Source organism: Drosophila subpulchrella, chromosome 3R (genome assembly GCF_014743375.2).
Source record: "Drosophila subpulchrella strain 33 F10 #4 breed RU33 chromosome 3R, RU_Dsub_v1.1 Primary Assembly, whole genome shotgun sequence".
Classification (NCBI taxonomy): Eukaryota; Metazoa; Arthropoda; class Insecta; order Diptera; family Drosophilidae; genus Drosophila; species Drosophila subpulchrella.
The window spans coordinates 17703415-17719315 of NC_050609.1; the positions used below are offsets into that span (position 1 = coordinate 17703415).

Consider the following 15901-nt stretch of genomic DNA (forward strand, 5'->3'; position numbering starts at 1 on the left):
AACGCATGTTCTGGCTACCGGGTGGGGAACTTTGCTAGCATGCCAGCATGGTTTTGAACCATTAATTGGACTGCTGAAGGACATTTTATTTTAATTTTTAGCTCTAATTTATATCTAGTAATTTAATGCAGTAACCATTCTTGATTTGTATTATTTCACTGTTATAACCAAGACCGAAAATAATCATTATGATTGTTATTAAATTCTAACAATTCTCTTTATTGGTATTTTAAAGAAATTTAATGGCAGAATTCACATTGTCAAGGTAGAAATAGGTACATATGTATGTTCCGTCACATAAAACATTTAGCTTTGTAATTTTTGCAGTCGTTGCAAAATACTGATACTGAAATTATTCCTTATAATTAGACCTGTCCTGTTTAATATTGAACATGGCTTTGGCCTGAGGCTTTTCGCTCCCAGTCTAAAATTTCACATTTCTCTTAGGAGAAACGTCGAAATTTACTCGAGTGTGGGAGGTCGTCTTCATGTCTCCAGGACTTTATCTCGTCGTTCTCCACTGGCAACTCGTCTGTCTCGGCAAAAATGACCTTAACCTTCGCCATTCGAATGCCGTAGCGAACCTTGTAGTCGGCGGCTTCTAGTTGCGGAAGACAGCGCCGGTTTATCAGGAACATGAACGACTGACTTGCCTTCATGTTCTCCTCTGCCTCAACAATGCTCCAGTCCGACATGTCTATATCGAGGTTCTGGGCTCTCAGGCAGCTCAAGATCCGGCTGTGATCCCTTTGACCCTTAGGCAACCATATGCGGGCATGCGGCCTCCTTGGAATCTCACTGGCGTGGACGAGCCTGATGCGTAGGCCATCCCAGGTGTCGGCAATCGTGGCTACACACTCCGCCAGGAAGATCTTGGAGAAGCCGTCGTCGCATCTGATCACCCGGTGCCCTCGGATCACGTCGGACGAGTCAAAGGACGGAATGGGACCCTCTGGCACGGCCATCAGTCTGTCCGTGACCATGTTCGCCAGCCTGGTCTCGATCTCCTCCCATTTTTGACTGAGCAGCTGTCCGTCCTCGTGCAGCTCGTCCACCAAAGCCATCACCAGATTGTCCTTGGCCACCTCATCGGTCTTTATAGCTTTGGTCCGACCTGGACGCCTTGATCTTTTTGGCGGCGCACTACCGTTCTTGACCACCGAGCTTTTTGGCATTGGTTTCGTGGACTGTATGGCCTGCATATTCCTCCCTTTCCACTGTTCGAATTCCATCAATACCGCCTGGTATCGAGCCTTGTCCTGCGCATCCTTGGGATGCGTCCTGCCCTCCGCCTCGTTTTTGGCAATCCTGGAGAGAACGTAGCGAGCCAGACTCACCTTGGCCTTTCGTATCTGATAGGGGTTTTTCTTATTCGTCTTTTGCTTGGCTGCCTGAGGAACTTCTTGTTTGTGATCCGGGAAATCGTCCTGTGGGGAAAAGGACCCCTTGTCATCAGATGGGGATTCGGACTTCATTCTACGACGCCATAGGGAACTATCCAGATCTTGGGAAATCAAGTGGGCAAGTAAGTAAAGGGAAGCCAAGGATCATCCACTTACCATCATCATCATCGATTATTATCGTATCGGTGTCCTGATCAGCCTTGATTTTCTCCCAGGAGCAGATAGTGCGCTCCATTTTTGGCCAATAACTAGACATTTCGGCGTCCAATTGTTTTTCAGGAGCACAACAATAAACATTTACCACAATGCTCTCGAAATCAAAGGAACTTCCTAAAAAATACCAAAAGGTAAATGTCTATGATAAAAAGTTGGCGCTGTTTCAAACCATAGATGTGGGTTAGAAAATATTTTAATTCGTTTTTCTGAATTCTTAAATATTTAAAAGCAGGTTTTATTGGGCTTACTAGACCACAAATGTATAGACGACGATAAAATGTAGACCCGTGGTGCAAATGGTTGTAGTGGAGACCAAGTTTTAGATAGAATTTACAAGAATAATATCAACATGTTTTAGTGATAAGCTCTGACTTCGTGCACAATGAATAAAGCTTGATTTAGGTTTGGACAAGGGTAGCCACAAAAAATAAGAAGTAGTCATTATTTAAGGCAAAGGCACACTGTCTTTTTAATTTAAATATGAACTGTATAATTTGACATGCTTTTAGGTAAAGTTAATGAGTGTGGATGGGAAATTCCAAGGACCAGAACGATTTTTGAATTTATGCTGATATGGATTTGTGTATATGTTATATAAATGCATAGAAGAAAATACATTTATTTTAAATATTTATATAAGTAATTTTCATGTTTTTATTAGTTAAGACCTAAGAACACAATATGTATGAGTATAAAAACAAAGGCGGTAAAATTAATGTTTGGTTTTATTTCTGTTTCATGTTGTTGTGACGGTGGGCCGTCTCCTTCGCCTGTGGAATCTTATCCTCCTGGCTCATCTTCATTCCGTATTCGTCTGCTTCTCCTCCGTAAACTGCTGCGCTTCCTCTATCTGGTTCATTTCCTCCATCTGGTGGCTTTTCTTCAAATGATCCTCCTCTGTTTTTTCTGGCTGTTCCTTTCTAAACGCAGGTCCAGTGTACTGGCCAATGCGTATTTCATCAGCTCCACAAAGGGTCACTCTCCATGTTTTCAAGCCATCAGGAACCAGAAACCTTTGCCGATTTCTCTTCCGCTTAGTGAGATCGAATTCCTTTATTTTCTGGATCGCAGTGTCTGAGAACTGAGCTCCTCGAGGTACTATCCAGCCGAAAGAGTTTACCTCCGTCTCCTTCGCCTGTGGAATCTTATCCTCCTGGATCATTTCATCCGTATTCTGTGACATAATCGTCTGCTTCTCCTCCGTAAACTGCTTCGCTTCCTCTATCTGGTTCATTTCCTCCATCTGGCTTTGCTCCACATGATCCACCTCTCTTTCCTCTGGCTGTTCCTTTCTAAGCGCAAGACGAGTGTACTGGCCAATGCGTATTCCACCAGCTCCACACAGGGCCACTCTCCATGTTTTCAAGCCATCAGGAACCAAAAACTTTGGCCGATTTCCCTTCCGCTTAGTGAGATCGAATTCCTTTATTTTCTGGATCGCAGTGTCTGAGAACTGAGCTCCTCGAGGTACTATCCAGCCAAAAGCGTTTACCTCCGTCTCCTTCGCCTGTGGAATCTTATCCTCCTGGCTCAGCTCATCCTTATTCTGTGACATAATCGTCTGCTCCTCCTCCATAATCTGCTGCGATTCCTCTATCTGGTTCATTTCCTCCATCTGGTGGCTTTGCTTCAAATGATCCTCCTCTGTTTCCTCTGGCTGTTCCTTTCTAAACGCAGGTCCAGTGTACTGGGCAATGCGTATTCCACCAGCTGCACCCAGGGTCACTCTCCATGTTTTCAAGCCATCAGGAACCAGAAACTTTTGCCGTTTTCCATTCCGCTTAGTGAGATCGACTTCCTTTATTTTCTGGATCGCAGTGTCTGAGAACTGAGCTCCTCGAGGTACTATCCAGCCAAAAGAGTTTACCTCCGTCTCCTTCGCCTGTGTAATCTTATCCTCCTGGATCATTTCATCCGTATTCTGTGACATAATCGTCTGCTCCTCCTCCATAATCTGCTGCGCTTCCTCTATCTGGTTCATTTCCTCCATCTGGTGGCTTTTCTTCAAATGATCCTCCTCTGTTTCCTCTGGCTGTTCCTTTCTAAACGCAGATCGAGTGTAATGGCCAATGCGTAATCCACCAGCTCCACACAGGGTCACTCTCCATGTTTTCAAGCCATCAGGAACCAAAAACTTTGGCCGATTTCCCTTCCGCTTAGTGAGATCGAATTCCTTTATTTTCTGGATCGCAGTGTCTGAGAACTGAGCTCCTCGAGGTACTATCCAGCCAAAAGCGTTTACCTCCGTCTCCTTCGCCTGTGGAGTCTTATCCTCCTGGATCATTTCATCCGTATTCTGTGACATAATCGTCTGCTCCTCCTCCATAATCTGCTGCGCTTCCTCTATCTGGTTCATTTCCTCCATCTGGTGGCTTTTCTTCAAATGATCCTCCTCTGTTTTTTCTGGCTGTTCCTTTCTAAACGCAGGTCCAGTGTACTGGCCAATGCGTATTTCATCAGCTCCACAAAGGGTCACTCTCCATGTTTTCAAGCCATCAGGAACCAGAAACCTTTGCCGATTTCTCTTCCGCTTAGTGAGATCGAATTCCTTTATTTTCTGGATCGCAGTGTCTGAGAACTGAGCTCCTCGAGGTACTATCCAGCCAAAAGCGTTTACCTCCGTCTCCTTCGCCTGTGGAATCTTATGGATCTCCTGGATCGCAGTGTCAGAGACTTGAGCTCCCCGTGGTACTATCCAACGAAAAGAGTTTTCCTCCGTCTGCTCCATATCCTCGGTGGATGAGGTAATCCGTTGATCCTGCACTGCTGCCAGGGCGGCTTCACAAGGTATCTCGCTGGCGTGGACAAGCCTGATGCGTAGGCCGTGCCATGCTTTTCTAATTTCGGCTACACAATCCTCCAGGAAGATCTTTGAGAAACCGTCGTCGCACCTGATCACTCGGTGGCCTCGGATAACGTAAGACGAATCGAACGTCGGATTCGGGCCCTGTGGCACCGACTGGAGACGTTTGGCCACCATATCCGCCAACGTATCCTCGATCTCGTTCCATCTTTCGCGGAGCAGGCAACCGTCATCGTGGAGCTCGTCTACCAGAGCCATTGTCAGGTTATCCTGGATCAACTCGGTATACTTCCAAGCCGAAATGGACTGAAAGGCATCTGTACACGTTGAACCGCTTGGCTCCCATGATTCGAATCTTCTTCGCTTCCGATGTCCATGGAGGGTTCTAGTTGGGGACCTCGACTGGGGCAACCGATTGCATCCATGTCTTTGCCTCGAGACCTGTGGGAATTCCGACTGCGTACGGCGGCTCCACAGTGTGCTCTCCAGATCTTGGGAAGCTGAAAAAACAAAAGTTAGTGGGAGGGATTTCAAGCCATTCCCGGACATATGTACCAGCATCATCGGATGAGAAGCTTGAGTTCTCCCAAGAGCAGGATGATGCAGTGAAGCTCTGTTTTTCCGGCGAATACCTGGGCATAGCTCAAATTTAAAGTTTTTCATAATTTTACGGAAAGGAAAAACTTTCCAGGGAAAGTGTGCCCGCAGCCGAGAAGTTAAAATATCCCAAAGTAAAATATCCAAGGAGTAAGCCTACTATTTTGATCATTTTTAGAAAATAAAATTCAAATAATATATGAATTGTCTTCTATGAAATTGAATTCTTGAATGCATTCTTATGACCTCGTTGTTCAAAACAAAACCAAACACCTATTTCAATAAACAACTTTGATTTTTCCGTTCTATACTGCTTATTACCACATTTGAATTTAGCTCAAACGATTAAAAGATTCCAAAACGTATAGTCTCTCAATAATCAATTGTAATAACAAATTATTCAAGTTTATTATTTCAGAGAACACGTAGAAACAAATATTTTTATACTTTTACTTATCTTTAGAAAACTAAAATAGTTCAATATTTTTTAAAGCCAGACTTCAAATAATATAAATAAATACAAAAATAAATGAGAAAGTATTCTTGCAATTTTGACAAATCTCCCTCTTTTCATAAAGTTGGTAAAAAATTGTTTAACATCTTGCCCCGTTGGAAATACCAAATTCCCCCGCACAATAAATGCACAGATCGTATTGTTTAAAGTATAATCGTACCTAAGTGTAATTTATCATATTGCCCGCCTTATCTTCCCTACAAATACAAGCCGTAATAATCGTCAGTTGGCTAGTTGTCCACCACGTTCATGTCGAGGAGCAGCTTCTTGGTCTGCAGGTCGATGAGCCGCCGCTTGGCCCTGGCCAGCTCGGCCATCTCGTTGTAGTATATCGTTTCCGCCTTCAGCTTCTCGTCCAGCTGGGTGGTGGACTCCGCCAGCGAGGCGTTGTCCGGCGGCATCATGTTCTGCATGTCCGCTGGCTCCGTCTCCTCGCACCTGTCCACCACCACGGAGTTGTCCGAGTTGTCCACCACGTACTCGTAGAAGGGTTCCTGCAGCGAAATCGAAGTGACCTTAAAAACCAGAGATCGGATTGGTGTGTAAAAGAAGGTGGAGTGGGTAAGAAGCACAAACCTCTTCGTCCAGGTGATCGGCCACCTTCTCGATGATGCTGTCCACATCGTCAAAGTTGACTTTCTCCAGGGGATCAGCCGACGTTTGCCGGCGCTCCAGGCCGCCAAAGGAGTTGGCCTCCTTTTTGGGCGTCATAAGGTGCTGGTGCGAGTGATTCAGGCTTTTGGCCAGATTGTTGTGGCGCCGCACAATGTGTCGCATTAGATTGGAGGAGGAATGCTTCGAGGACAGGGTTTTACCGCAGTGCATGCACTTGGCCATGAACTCGGAGATGCGGATGAAGTGGGCCCACAGCTTGTTGTTCTTCCCAATCACCTTGTTGCGCATCTCGGCAGCCTCCTGGCTGTGCCGCTCCATTTGCTCCTGCTCCCGATCGCGCTTCCCTCCCATGATGCCGCGCACCGCCGACTTGGTTTCGCCCTCGCCCTCGGCGAGCTCCAAGCTGAGGTCCTCGGAGGCCTCCAGCTCGTCCTTGAGCTCCGCCAGCATCTTGCCCTCCTCGCCGGCGAAAATGGTGCGGGCCAAGAGCTTGTGGTTCCGGATTAAGTGGCGCGTCAGGTTGGAGGAGGTGTGTTTGGAGGACAGCGTTTTGTCGCAGTGCTTGCACTGTACTATGTACTCGGTCAGGCGGTGAAAGTGCGCTAGAGCCTTGAAGTTTTTCCCAACCATCATCAGCAAATCCGGGGATCGGGTTTCGCCAGCTCCTGGCAAATTTGTTTGTAAATTGCAATTGACGCGTTTATTTATCAAATTGCTATTATTTTCGCTGCAAAAAGTACAGTGTATTTCGGGGTGTGACCGTTTGCGGGATGTCAATCTGCCAGTTTAACAGTTTGCCTGATTGGTCATACTTCTTTTGGTGATAAGATTAAGGGGATCCTTTGCACTGTTAAATTGTTGAACTAACGTATTTAAAATACAAATGTATTGCGATTAAATAAAAAAAAACTAAATTTTTTTTGTAATCATGTGGTGTATAAATGGAGAAAACCATTTTTAATTTTGTTTTCTGATTTTCTCAATTCACAGAGTTGCCATAATGTTCAAAAACTGCACTTTGCGGAAACCAGCTGATCGAAATTCCGTTGTTTAACAGAAGTATAAAAAATATTTGAATAAAGAAGTCTTAAAAAAATCCTAATTAATTATTTAAATAAAATTTCCTTCGAAATTACTATTTATTTGAATTTATTTAACAGCACTCTGTGTGCTGTTGGGCGCGCCTTAACAGTGCAGCGCTGCCAGACCGCGGCAAACGTCAAAAAAATAACCCTACTTTTTTGACACGAGGTGCTGTGCGTGTCTTTTCCTTTCTTTCTCGCTTTTTACTCGAACATGGGTAAGTCGACTCTCGCAAAATGCGTCGAAATATCAAGAAAATGGGCTGAAATTGGCCTGCAAACATGATGAGAGTGCGCACAAAGTACGTTTACAACGGCATCGAGCGAAACGCAACGTGAAATATGTGAATTAAAAGAAATACGAGTGATTAACTTGGTGCCCGTGCAAGGCGGCTGCTTTCAGTGCTCCTCCAACGTGCGCCCATGTTCTTGGTATTTTCGGTTGGTTTTCGAGTGCCTTGACTACTTTATTAATCTGCTATTATTTCTCCTAATACCAGGTATTAGCCGCGATAGTGCACACAAACGCCGGGCCACCGGAGGCAAGCGCAAGTCGCTCCGCAAGAAGCGCAAGTTCGAGTTGGGCCGCCCCGCCGCCAACACCAAGGTAAAGATAATCCCCGGGTAGTCCCTACAAGGTGGTTCCGATACCAAGCTCCAGTTTCTCATACTCCGGTTAAGCGTTAATGGTCGATGGAGAAAAGTACACCTAGTACACCACATTTTCAGTGGTTTTTTTTTTACCACAAGTAACCAACCGACAACTCGACCATGTGGGTCGATTTCTTGTATATCATAATAATCATTTGGAAGGTATTATCACCTTGAAATATTACTTTGAAACCCTTTGATCACATGCCTAAGATAGTTATGTTTAACCTTCTATTAATGTATATTTTTTTTATTTACAAAAAGTGTTTCAATATTGAACATAACATGCCCAGTTTTGTTAAATTATGGTTACACTTTTAATTAATATCTCTCTAAAATCTAATTAATTTATCTTGTTACTGTTATCCCTGACCATTAACTTAAAATTTGGGATCCCAGGATTCAATAATTCCAACAAGTATGCGAAAACCGGTCCTAGGCTTACCTTAGAATACAAAATGATGTTAACGCGTGTCAACTGCAATTGTGCTCTCGAGCACTCTTCTTGATGATTGAAAAGCATTATGTTCGGACTACTGATTGAAAGGAAAAATCTAAAAATGTGTTCCCCTAAAAGAAACTCAGATTAACCCAAAACTCTTCTCTTTCAGCTTGGCTCCAGCCGCGTGCACAAGGTGCGCACCCGTGGTGGAAACAGCAAGCTCCGTGCTCTCCGCTTGGAGAACGGAAACTTCGCCTGGGCCTCCGAGGGAGTGGCGCGCAAGACCCGTATCGCCGATGTGGTCTACAACGCCTCCAACAACGAGCTGGTGCGCACCAAGACCCTGGTGAAGAACAGCATCGTGGTGATCGATGCCACGCCCTTCCGTCAGTGGTACGAGGCCCACTACGTCCTGCCCCTGGGACGCAAGCGTAACCCCAAGCACGCCCAGAAGGAGGACGAGAACGACGTGCTGACCAAGAAGCGCAGCGAAAAGGTCATGAAGAAGTACCTGGAGCGCCAGAAGTACGGCAAGGTCGAGCAGGCCCTCGAGGATCAGTTCACCTCCGGCCGTATCTTGGGTGTGTATTTGCTTTATTTACGATAAAAGCTCTTTAAAGTGATGTAAAAACCCTAGCGATCCAACTACTTTATTGCATCGATCTTGTTTTAAGAGAGATGCAAGCCTGTTGGGTGTGATTCGGCTTGTCATAGTTACTCTGATTTCATTACTTTAAAATCTTTTTGCCCTTTTGTGCGTTGCCCTGTCTAATTCTTTTCCCTTTCAGCTTGCATTTCTTCCCGCCCCGGACAGTGCGGTCGCTCCGACGGCTACATTTTGGAAGGCAAGGAGTTGGAATTCTACCTTAAGAAGATCAAGTCTAAGAAATAAAGGCACTAGATAAGCTTGCAGACGCGATCTGCAAAGAAAAACAGAATAAAACAACTTGTTTTTTATAGGAAGTGCATTTGTCTGATTATACCCGTTACTCGTAGAGTAAAAGGGTATACTAGATTCGTCGGAAAGTATGTAACAGGCAGAAGGAAGCGTTTCCGACCCCATAAAGTATATATATTCTTGATCAGGATCACTAGCCGAGTCGATCTAGCCATGTCCGTCTGTCCGTCTGTCCGTCTGTCCGTCTGTCCGTCTGTCCGTCTGTCCGGATGAACGCTGAGATCTTGGAAACTATGAGAGCTAGGCTATTGAGATTTGGCGAGCAGATTCCTGAGCTTCTTACGCAGCGCAAGTTTGTTTCAGTAGAGTGCCACGCCCACTCTAACGCCCACAAACCGCCCAAAACTGTGGCTTCTACAGTTTTGATGCTAGAGTAAAAATTTAAACTGAAATGAATTGTTCTCATCAATACCTATCGATTGACCCAAAAAAAAGTTTGCCACGCCCACTTTAACGCCCACAAACCGCCCACAAACTTCAAAAAATCGTAAATATGAACGCGGATATCTCGGAAACTATCAAAGATAGAGTATTGGGATTTCAGATTTATATTCCGTAGCCTTGTACGCAGCGCAAGTTTGTTATGCGAATATGCCACGCCCACTCTAACGCCCACAAACCGCCCAAGCCTGTGGCGCCCACAATTTTTATGCTAGATTAAAAATTTTAACTGAAAAGTATTGGTCTCGTCCATGCCTATCGATTGATCCAAAAAAAAATTTGCCACGCCTACCCTAACGCCCACAATGCTTAAATCTGTCTTCCGCCGGTAGGTGGCGCATTTAAATATCGCTTTGCTGCTTGCATATCTCCATTTCCCTTTGGTCCCTTTAGCTGAGTAACGGGTATCTGATAGTCGAGGTACTCGACTATAGCGTTCTTCCTTGTTTTTTCTTTCAATTTGCCTGGTGTATACAAATACGTATGGCATCCAAAATATGGTGTTCCTTCAAGTAAACGCAGTTCGTGGATAGTGGAGAGCCAACGACTTTCCCTTAAATGTCTATTGAATTTCGTTTCATAAGTATGATACAGTAATACGTTATCATTAACAATAGTTTAAATATCATTCATATTGGCTATAATTACATAACGCAGGCAGGATTGTGGTTAATCCCATAAAGTACAACAAATTCATGTAAATTTGAAACTGCCAATTACAATCTTAGCGCGCACTAAAACTGTTTTTCTGGTTAAATTTTTCATCTTATACTGCTGTCATCTAAAGTTCCTAATGTTCGAATAGCATGGTCATCACGGCCATTAACGCAATGCCAAATATCAGTGCTAGCAGCTGCTTAACGGACTCCCATCGCTCCTCCTCCTTCAAGAGATCAGGTAATACTGTGACCAGAGCAATGTGCAGAAAGCCGCCGGCAGTGAACGGCATAATCCACGAAGTACGTGCCTCTGTAAATGTAAAGATAAGATCAGTTGTTGTCACCTGGCAGCTGGCAAGCCCCTTTAAGCTTACCCATGGCCGACGTTACGCCGGAGCCGCCGATGGCCACCAGAGCGCCGAGGAGGCCAGCTCCCGCCGTCAGAAGCTGCGCACGCGCGGCATCCCAGCGACTGAAGCCGGATCGAAGCAGGATGGCGAAATCGCCCACCTCGTGCGGAATTTCATGTACTGAAAGGAGGGAGATAAATGAGATCCTATCCACGGGCAACGTAGATTCTGAAGTACTCACACAATATGGCAAACGTGGCCAGGATTCCATGCCTGAAGGAGACCAAAAAGGATCCAGCCACGGCCAGGCCATGTGTGAAATTATCAATTGAGTTGGCCAAGAGGTTCAGATACCCTGCCACCTTCTTGGGCTGATCCTTCCTCTCCTTCGACTTCAGTTCCCGTTCGCGGAGGAAACAAACTTTATCCACGTCCTCGATGTCGCAGGCGCCTCCACAACTCTCGGAGGTCTCGCCCTCTGGTAATTGTCCTCCATGTCGTCGCAACAGGCAGTTGGCTATCTCCACGCACTTGGGCTGCGGGTTCTCCTCGTCTGCGCTGGCATATCCGGAGAAGATTTTCTCCACAATTGTGAAGATGAGTATGCCGGAAAGGACCCAAAGACCCGACCGCAACGATGGATGACTAGAGGGATCTGTGGAAGATATAGTATTTATAGAGACTAGTTTATAACTTGGGGTTTTCCTTGGGAACTCACCTTGATTATCGCCTTCCCAGGCTTCTGGCAGCAAGTGAAGGAATACATCGCCCAGAAGACCACCGACTGCGAAGCTCAGGAGCACTCGCAGGAGTTTTGATTCTGCAGCTGGAGGTCGAGAATTCAGCAAAGTTTGTAGTTAAAATATATATTCTCTCTTTAAAAGCGGTCAACTTACGATCTTTGTATCCCTCTTTAGCCATTTTCTCCTCCGTGGGAATGATGATCAGTGGGAATATGCCACTCAACCCGATGACCACCGATCCCAGCAGAGAGAAAACCCATGGTGTGTACTCGAAGCTCTTGAAGTACTCAGGCACGTAGTTGTCCATCATGTTGGAGTATATCATGGCGAAGTGTTCATCGAAGAAGCTGCTGTGGTTGGTCATTTTAGGCTGCCTTATGCGGCTGTTTATGAGCTGTTTTGTGCTGGAACTAAGGATATATTCTTCAGTCACTACCGCCTGTTCATGTCCAATGACTTTCGAAGGAATATGTGCGGTGTACGATGGTCTTGAGTCAACTGAAAGTCGAAATTTGATTTTTACTATTTAAGAAATTGTCAATCCACACGTTAATTTTGATTCAAATATGAAGTACGGCAAATATTTTCCCTAAATCCGCCACCTGGCAACAAAATCATTGAATAACTAGATGCGTTTCTCAGTATCAGACACACGGTGATGGGAAAATCTTTTAGATATGGACAATGTCAGCCAAAATCAATATATGGGCAGTGATAAGCAGGTCTCTGTAAAATTTAAGCACAGCGACTTAAGTGTGACTAGAAGGAACAGCAGTCAATCAAACTAATACCATTGCCCGATAATTAGCTCGGCAGGATGAGTAATCGAGTCCTGCCCCACTATAACCATAAAATATTACTTAATTGCAAAAGTTAATTTCCATATCAATGCAATCCTATGGACTTTATCTTTAGTACAGGGTTTTATGAGGTTTCTCGAATTGGATGGCATAATTAGTATACAGCTTGTTAGGAATCTAAAAGATATTATATTAGTAATAGTACTGTGATCGATTCCTTTTTTAATATCGAAAACTACTGAAGAGTGATAAAAACATTTTACAATGCGTTTTAAATCCCTGGATTTTTAGCTTAATATAGTAAAGCAATTTACAAAAAAAAACTTTTTAAAAAGACCATCCACGTAAGGAATCTAATGATAACTTTCACTTGTAAATCACCCTTATATAGACCATAAACTACACTGATATCACTCCCACCAGCCAAAACAGACCGTAAATTAAGCGAAAAATAATAATTTCAGAAAGGCCAACTCGATAACCGTCGTTTCCAATGTGCACAAACAGACTAAACGAAATTTCAGAAGACGCTGGGCTCGAAACGCCCACGTCAAGATACTTTGTTTCCATTTGATTTCCGATTTGATGTGCACGATGCAGCTTAAACTGTTCACTTTTCCAGCGATAAGATTACGATGGCGCTGGTACAATGGAGTGGTACGATTTCGGCGGCTTTGTTGAACGGCAATACTACACATGTGTATTGGGGAATCGGAATCGGATTCAGAGGAATATGTTGCCTCCACCGTCTCAACAATTGCCGCAAGAACTGCGACTATACCTCAAGTTCGAAATCTACATTCTTATAGCAGTAGCGATGCGAAAGACGAACCCATGAGCGAAGGAAACACTATAACTATGGCCGACTCTTATCTTTCGCAGTCATTGTCATTGAACTATCACAAAGCAAATTATTTAGATTAGATTTAGACACCGTGTAATTACCCAAAAAAAAGCGGGGAATATCTATATATTCTAAAACTGAGAAGCTGTACAAAGAGTGTCTATCAAATCTTTAATTTTAGTTCAATTGACATGATCTAAACTCGATTTGATCCATGACCAATTCAAATTTAAACTGTGTAATCGTAAATTACGCCATTTAAAGATTATCTTTGTAGAATTCCATACAATACGTTAGCAAAGAAAATCTTGTTGTTCGGGTTCAAAGCCGGTTTATAAGGCTTTATTTAAAGTAGTCAAAATTCGTTAATAGGAAGCCACTCAAGTTTGTTTGTATACACGCGTCGACCACTTGAATAAATACTCCAATTTTAGCACAATAAATGAGGAATATTTATTTAGCTGTTGGACTTAATTATTGTGTTTTTCGGACGAGCCTTCCATGAAAAGACTGTCTAGATTTCCGGCAATCCTGTATGTATTAATCCAAAAATCGCAGATCATTATATGCGAATTTAGAGGAGACAAATTAAGTAGCACAATTTTCTTTATACATAGAACTCGTGGACAATAGATTCTTCTGCGCTTCAAAGCTGATTTGAGGCGTGTGGGTATCTGTATTTCAACTGTAACTATCACACACTTGACTGTTGCTAATGCGGAAATTTATGCTCCAAGCTCCACAAGTCGTGTCTTATCGCGCCGGTAACTGAGCTCGTTATGGGGGAAGAATCGGCTTTACCAGCCGTTCATATAGAAGAATTGAATTGAGAGTGTAATTAGGGGATTCCATAGCTGGCTATGCTTATAAATTATAATAAAATATTGCACTTTAAAGAGTTGCTGACTCGTAAATAGCCTCTGAATCATTGTTGTCGCCTCTAGGGCCGTAATTTTTCAGTGGATCATCAAAATGGCCGAGATTATTTTGCACCCTGCACTAAAATGAGACATGGCGGAGTGAAAAAGCTTTGATTATCAATCAAAACGTGCGGAATACAGAATTTAAGTGAGAAACTGGGTCCCTTGGGGCAGATAAGGTTAGTGCCTGACCAAGATATCAGCCGAATATATAGAGAAATCATGTACATATTATTTGCATGACCTAAAACAAAGACTTAAAAGGTCGGAAAACAAAAACTGGTACTTTCCCGGTTATTTATCAAGGTATAGCTCGGGAATACTCGTCATTCTTATAGATAGATTTGTCATTCTTGTAAACCTTTGTTTTGATCTGGGTGACATGTACTGAAATTAATTTCTGAAAATCACATGGGTACGCCAGCAAAGAGAATCAAAACCCTTCGATTCTCCATTGAAATTAATAAACAAGATTGAAGCCGCGAAACCAGTTTGCAAAACAAGTTATCATTGTATATTTTATTGTTGTTCAACAAAGTCTAGTCGATTTGTTTTTATATATGTACATATGTACACACCGCTGATAAAGAGCAATACACGCATAATATTATAGTGTTCAGAGCACGGATTTCAGATTAGATTGAGCACTGTTGAAAATTTATCAAATATGGCCGCTATTTGTGACGTGTGGATAATCTTACACTAGGTTAGTTATGCCGTTGGGCATGCTTGAAGATCAATGCGGAAGTTGATAGTTGGACTGTAATACATGGTATTTTCTCTTGGTTTTCGGAAATGGGTTTGTTGTTATTGTCCAGTAACCACATGATATAATAATGGAAAGAAAGAAAAAAGGTCTATCATTGCACATATAGTATTTTTCACATTTGTATGTACAATTGTACATATAACTGATAAGCATTCCGTTTATAAAACTTATATTTGAGCAATTTAGAACTAAACTATATTATGGATATGTTTTTAAATCGATTCAGTTAATGTTCAATTCAATGCAAAAATGTCACATAATCAGAAGGTCGATGAAGCACTAGTGATTTCTATTATTTTCCAGACTTTGATTGCTTTAAGGCTCGATTCTTGTGAAATCTGTTCGGATTATTATGCAGTTATTTTTACCGTATTTTGGTTTGCCACAGGTTAACGTGCTCTTATCAAAACTTTCGGTTTTGTTTCAATTGGCTTTTGTGCGGTGGCCGAAATTGTTTGCTAAATTACTTTTCTATTGCGTAGTAGCGATCATTGGCACCCGTTTTGTTTTTACTCCGCAGTTACTGCTCGGATTCACTTTTATTTCGCTTGGGCTCTGCCGAAAGTTAAATATACACTTGGCCCCGCGGAATTCGAATTCACGGGCTTTATTTGCGTTGTGGTCGCCCCGCGCGTCGCTTGCTAAAAGTTACAAGCTCGCCAAAAACACATGCATTTATACATTTGTTTATACATTTCGAGGGCCGTGCGGAAAATTGCATTTGGGATGGCAAAACATAAGCAAAATGTGGCGTTATCGATATTTTAGCAGGAACTATCGTATAGCACAGATCCAAACCAAGGTAGAAGACTTTGATAAAAGGGGGTATTCCTGAAAAAAGAAACTTCGTTTTAATTTAAATTACTTAAAAGCCATTCAATAAAATGTACAGCAAGGCAAGTGGATCATAGAAATATAATTAATCTATTTGGCTCGAAAAGTTTTGTCATAGTTTTTTATTTTCATTTAATTTATTTCACTAATCTTTAGATTACAAGACACCTTTTTATTATACATAATCAAAGTATCAGGTACCATTTAGCAAGTGACTTTGTGTCACGACAATGAACCACGACCATCTGCCCACCCCTAGT

At 43.1% G+C, this 15901-nt stretch overlaps 5 protein-coding genes and 1 non-coding gene across 9 annotated transcripts; 2 read left to right on the forward strand and 4 right to left on the reverse strand.

Annotated features, from left to right (window-relative positions):
* Positions 1-229: 229 nt before the first annotated feature.
* Positions 230-1716, reverse strand: LOC119553195. The gene is made up of 2 exons (XM_037863449.1): positions 1560-1716; positions 230-1504 (listed from the first exon to the last, which is right to left on the reverse strand). The coding sequence occupies exons 1-2, from the start codon at positions 1657-1659 to the stop codon at positions 444-446; spliced, it is 1161 nt and encodes a 386-aa protein (XP_037719377.1). The 5' UTR covers positions 1660-1716; the 3' UTR covers positions 230-443.
* A 550-nt stretch (positions 1717-2266) lies between these two features.
* Positions 2267-5124, reverse strand: LOC119563037. Of its 2 annotated transcripts, XM_037876240.1 has the most exons (3): positions 4978-5124; positions 4252-4922; positions 2267-3126 (listed from the first exon to the last, which is right to left on the reverse strand). In XM_037876240.1, exons 1-3 carry the CDS (start codon positions 5060-5062, stop codon positions 2419-2421), a joined length of 1464 nt encoding a protein of 487 aa, XP_037732168.1. In that variant the 5' UTR covers positions 5063-5124; the 3' UTR covers positions 2267-2418. The 2 variants fall into 2 exon arrangements, with proteins under 2 accessions (XP_037732168.1, XP_037732167.1); XM_037876239.1 differs by having other exon boundaries at positions 2268-4922.
* Positions 5125-5670: 546 nt separating this feature from the next.
* LOC119552163 lies at positions 5671-6925 on the reverse strand. Of its 2 annotated transcripts, none has more exons than XM_037861997.1 (2): positions 6110-6925; positions 5671-6027 (listed from the first exon to the last, which is right to left on the reverse strand). In XM_037861997.1, exons 1-2 carry the CDS (start codon positions 6779-6781, stop codon positions 5764-5766), a joined length of 936 nt encoding a protein of 311 aa, XP_037717925.1. In that variant the 5' UTR covers positions 6782-6925; the 3' UTR covers positions 5671-5763. The 2 variants fall into 2 exon arrangements, with proteins under 2 accessions (XP_037717925.1, XP_037717916.1); XM_037861988.1 differs by having other exon boundaries at positions 5671-6048.
* Positions 6926-7386: 461 nt separating this feature from the next.
* Positions 7387-9266, forward strand: LOC119563284 (40S ribosomal protein S8). Its single transcript, XM_037876610.1, has 4 exons — positions 7387-7448; positions 7731-7837; positions 8493-8904; positions 9112-9266. Exons 1-4 carry the CDS (start codon positions 7445-7447, stop codon positions 9213-9215), a joined length of 627 nt encoding a protein of 208 aa, XP_037732538.1. The 5' UTR covers positions 7387-7444; the 3' UTR covers positions 9216-9266.
* On the forward strand, positions 9003-9048 carry LOC119545871. The gene has a single exon (XR_005219150.1). It is a non-coding gene; the product is annotated as a small nucleolar RNA R442 (small nucleolar RNA).
* A 1063-nt stretch (positions 9267-10329) lies between the features above and the next one.
* Positions 10330-15513, reverse strand: LOC119562883 (zinc transporter ZIP13 homolog). Of its 2 annotated transcripts, none has more exons than XM_037875999.1 (6): positions 15275-15513; positions 11628-11972; positions 11450-11557; positions 10973-11386; positions 10756-10911; positions 10330-10691 (listed from the first exon to the last, which is right to left on the reverse strand). In XM_037875999.1, the coding sequence occupies exons 2-6, from the start codon at positions 11836-11838 to the stop codon at positions 10513-10515; spliced, it is 1068 nt and encodes a 355-aa protein (XP_037731927.1). In that variant the 5' UTR covers positions 11839-11972; positions 15275-15513; the 3' UTR covers positions 10330-10512. The 2 variants fall into 2 exon arrangements, with proteins under 2 accessions (XP_037731927.1, XP_037731925.1); XM_037875997.1 differs by having other exon boundaries at positions 15176-15513.
* Positions 15514-15901: the final 388 nt, after the last annotated feature.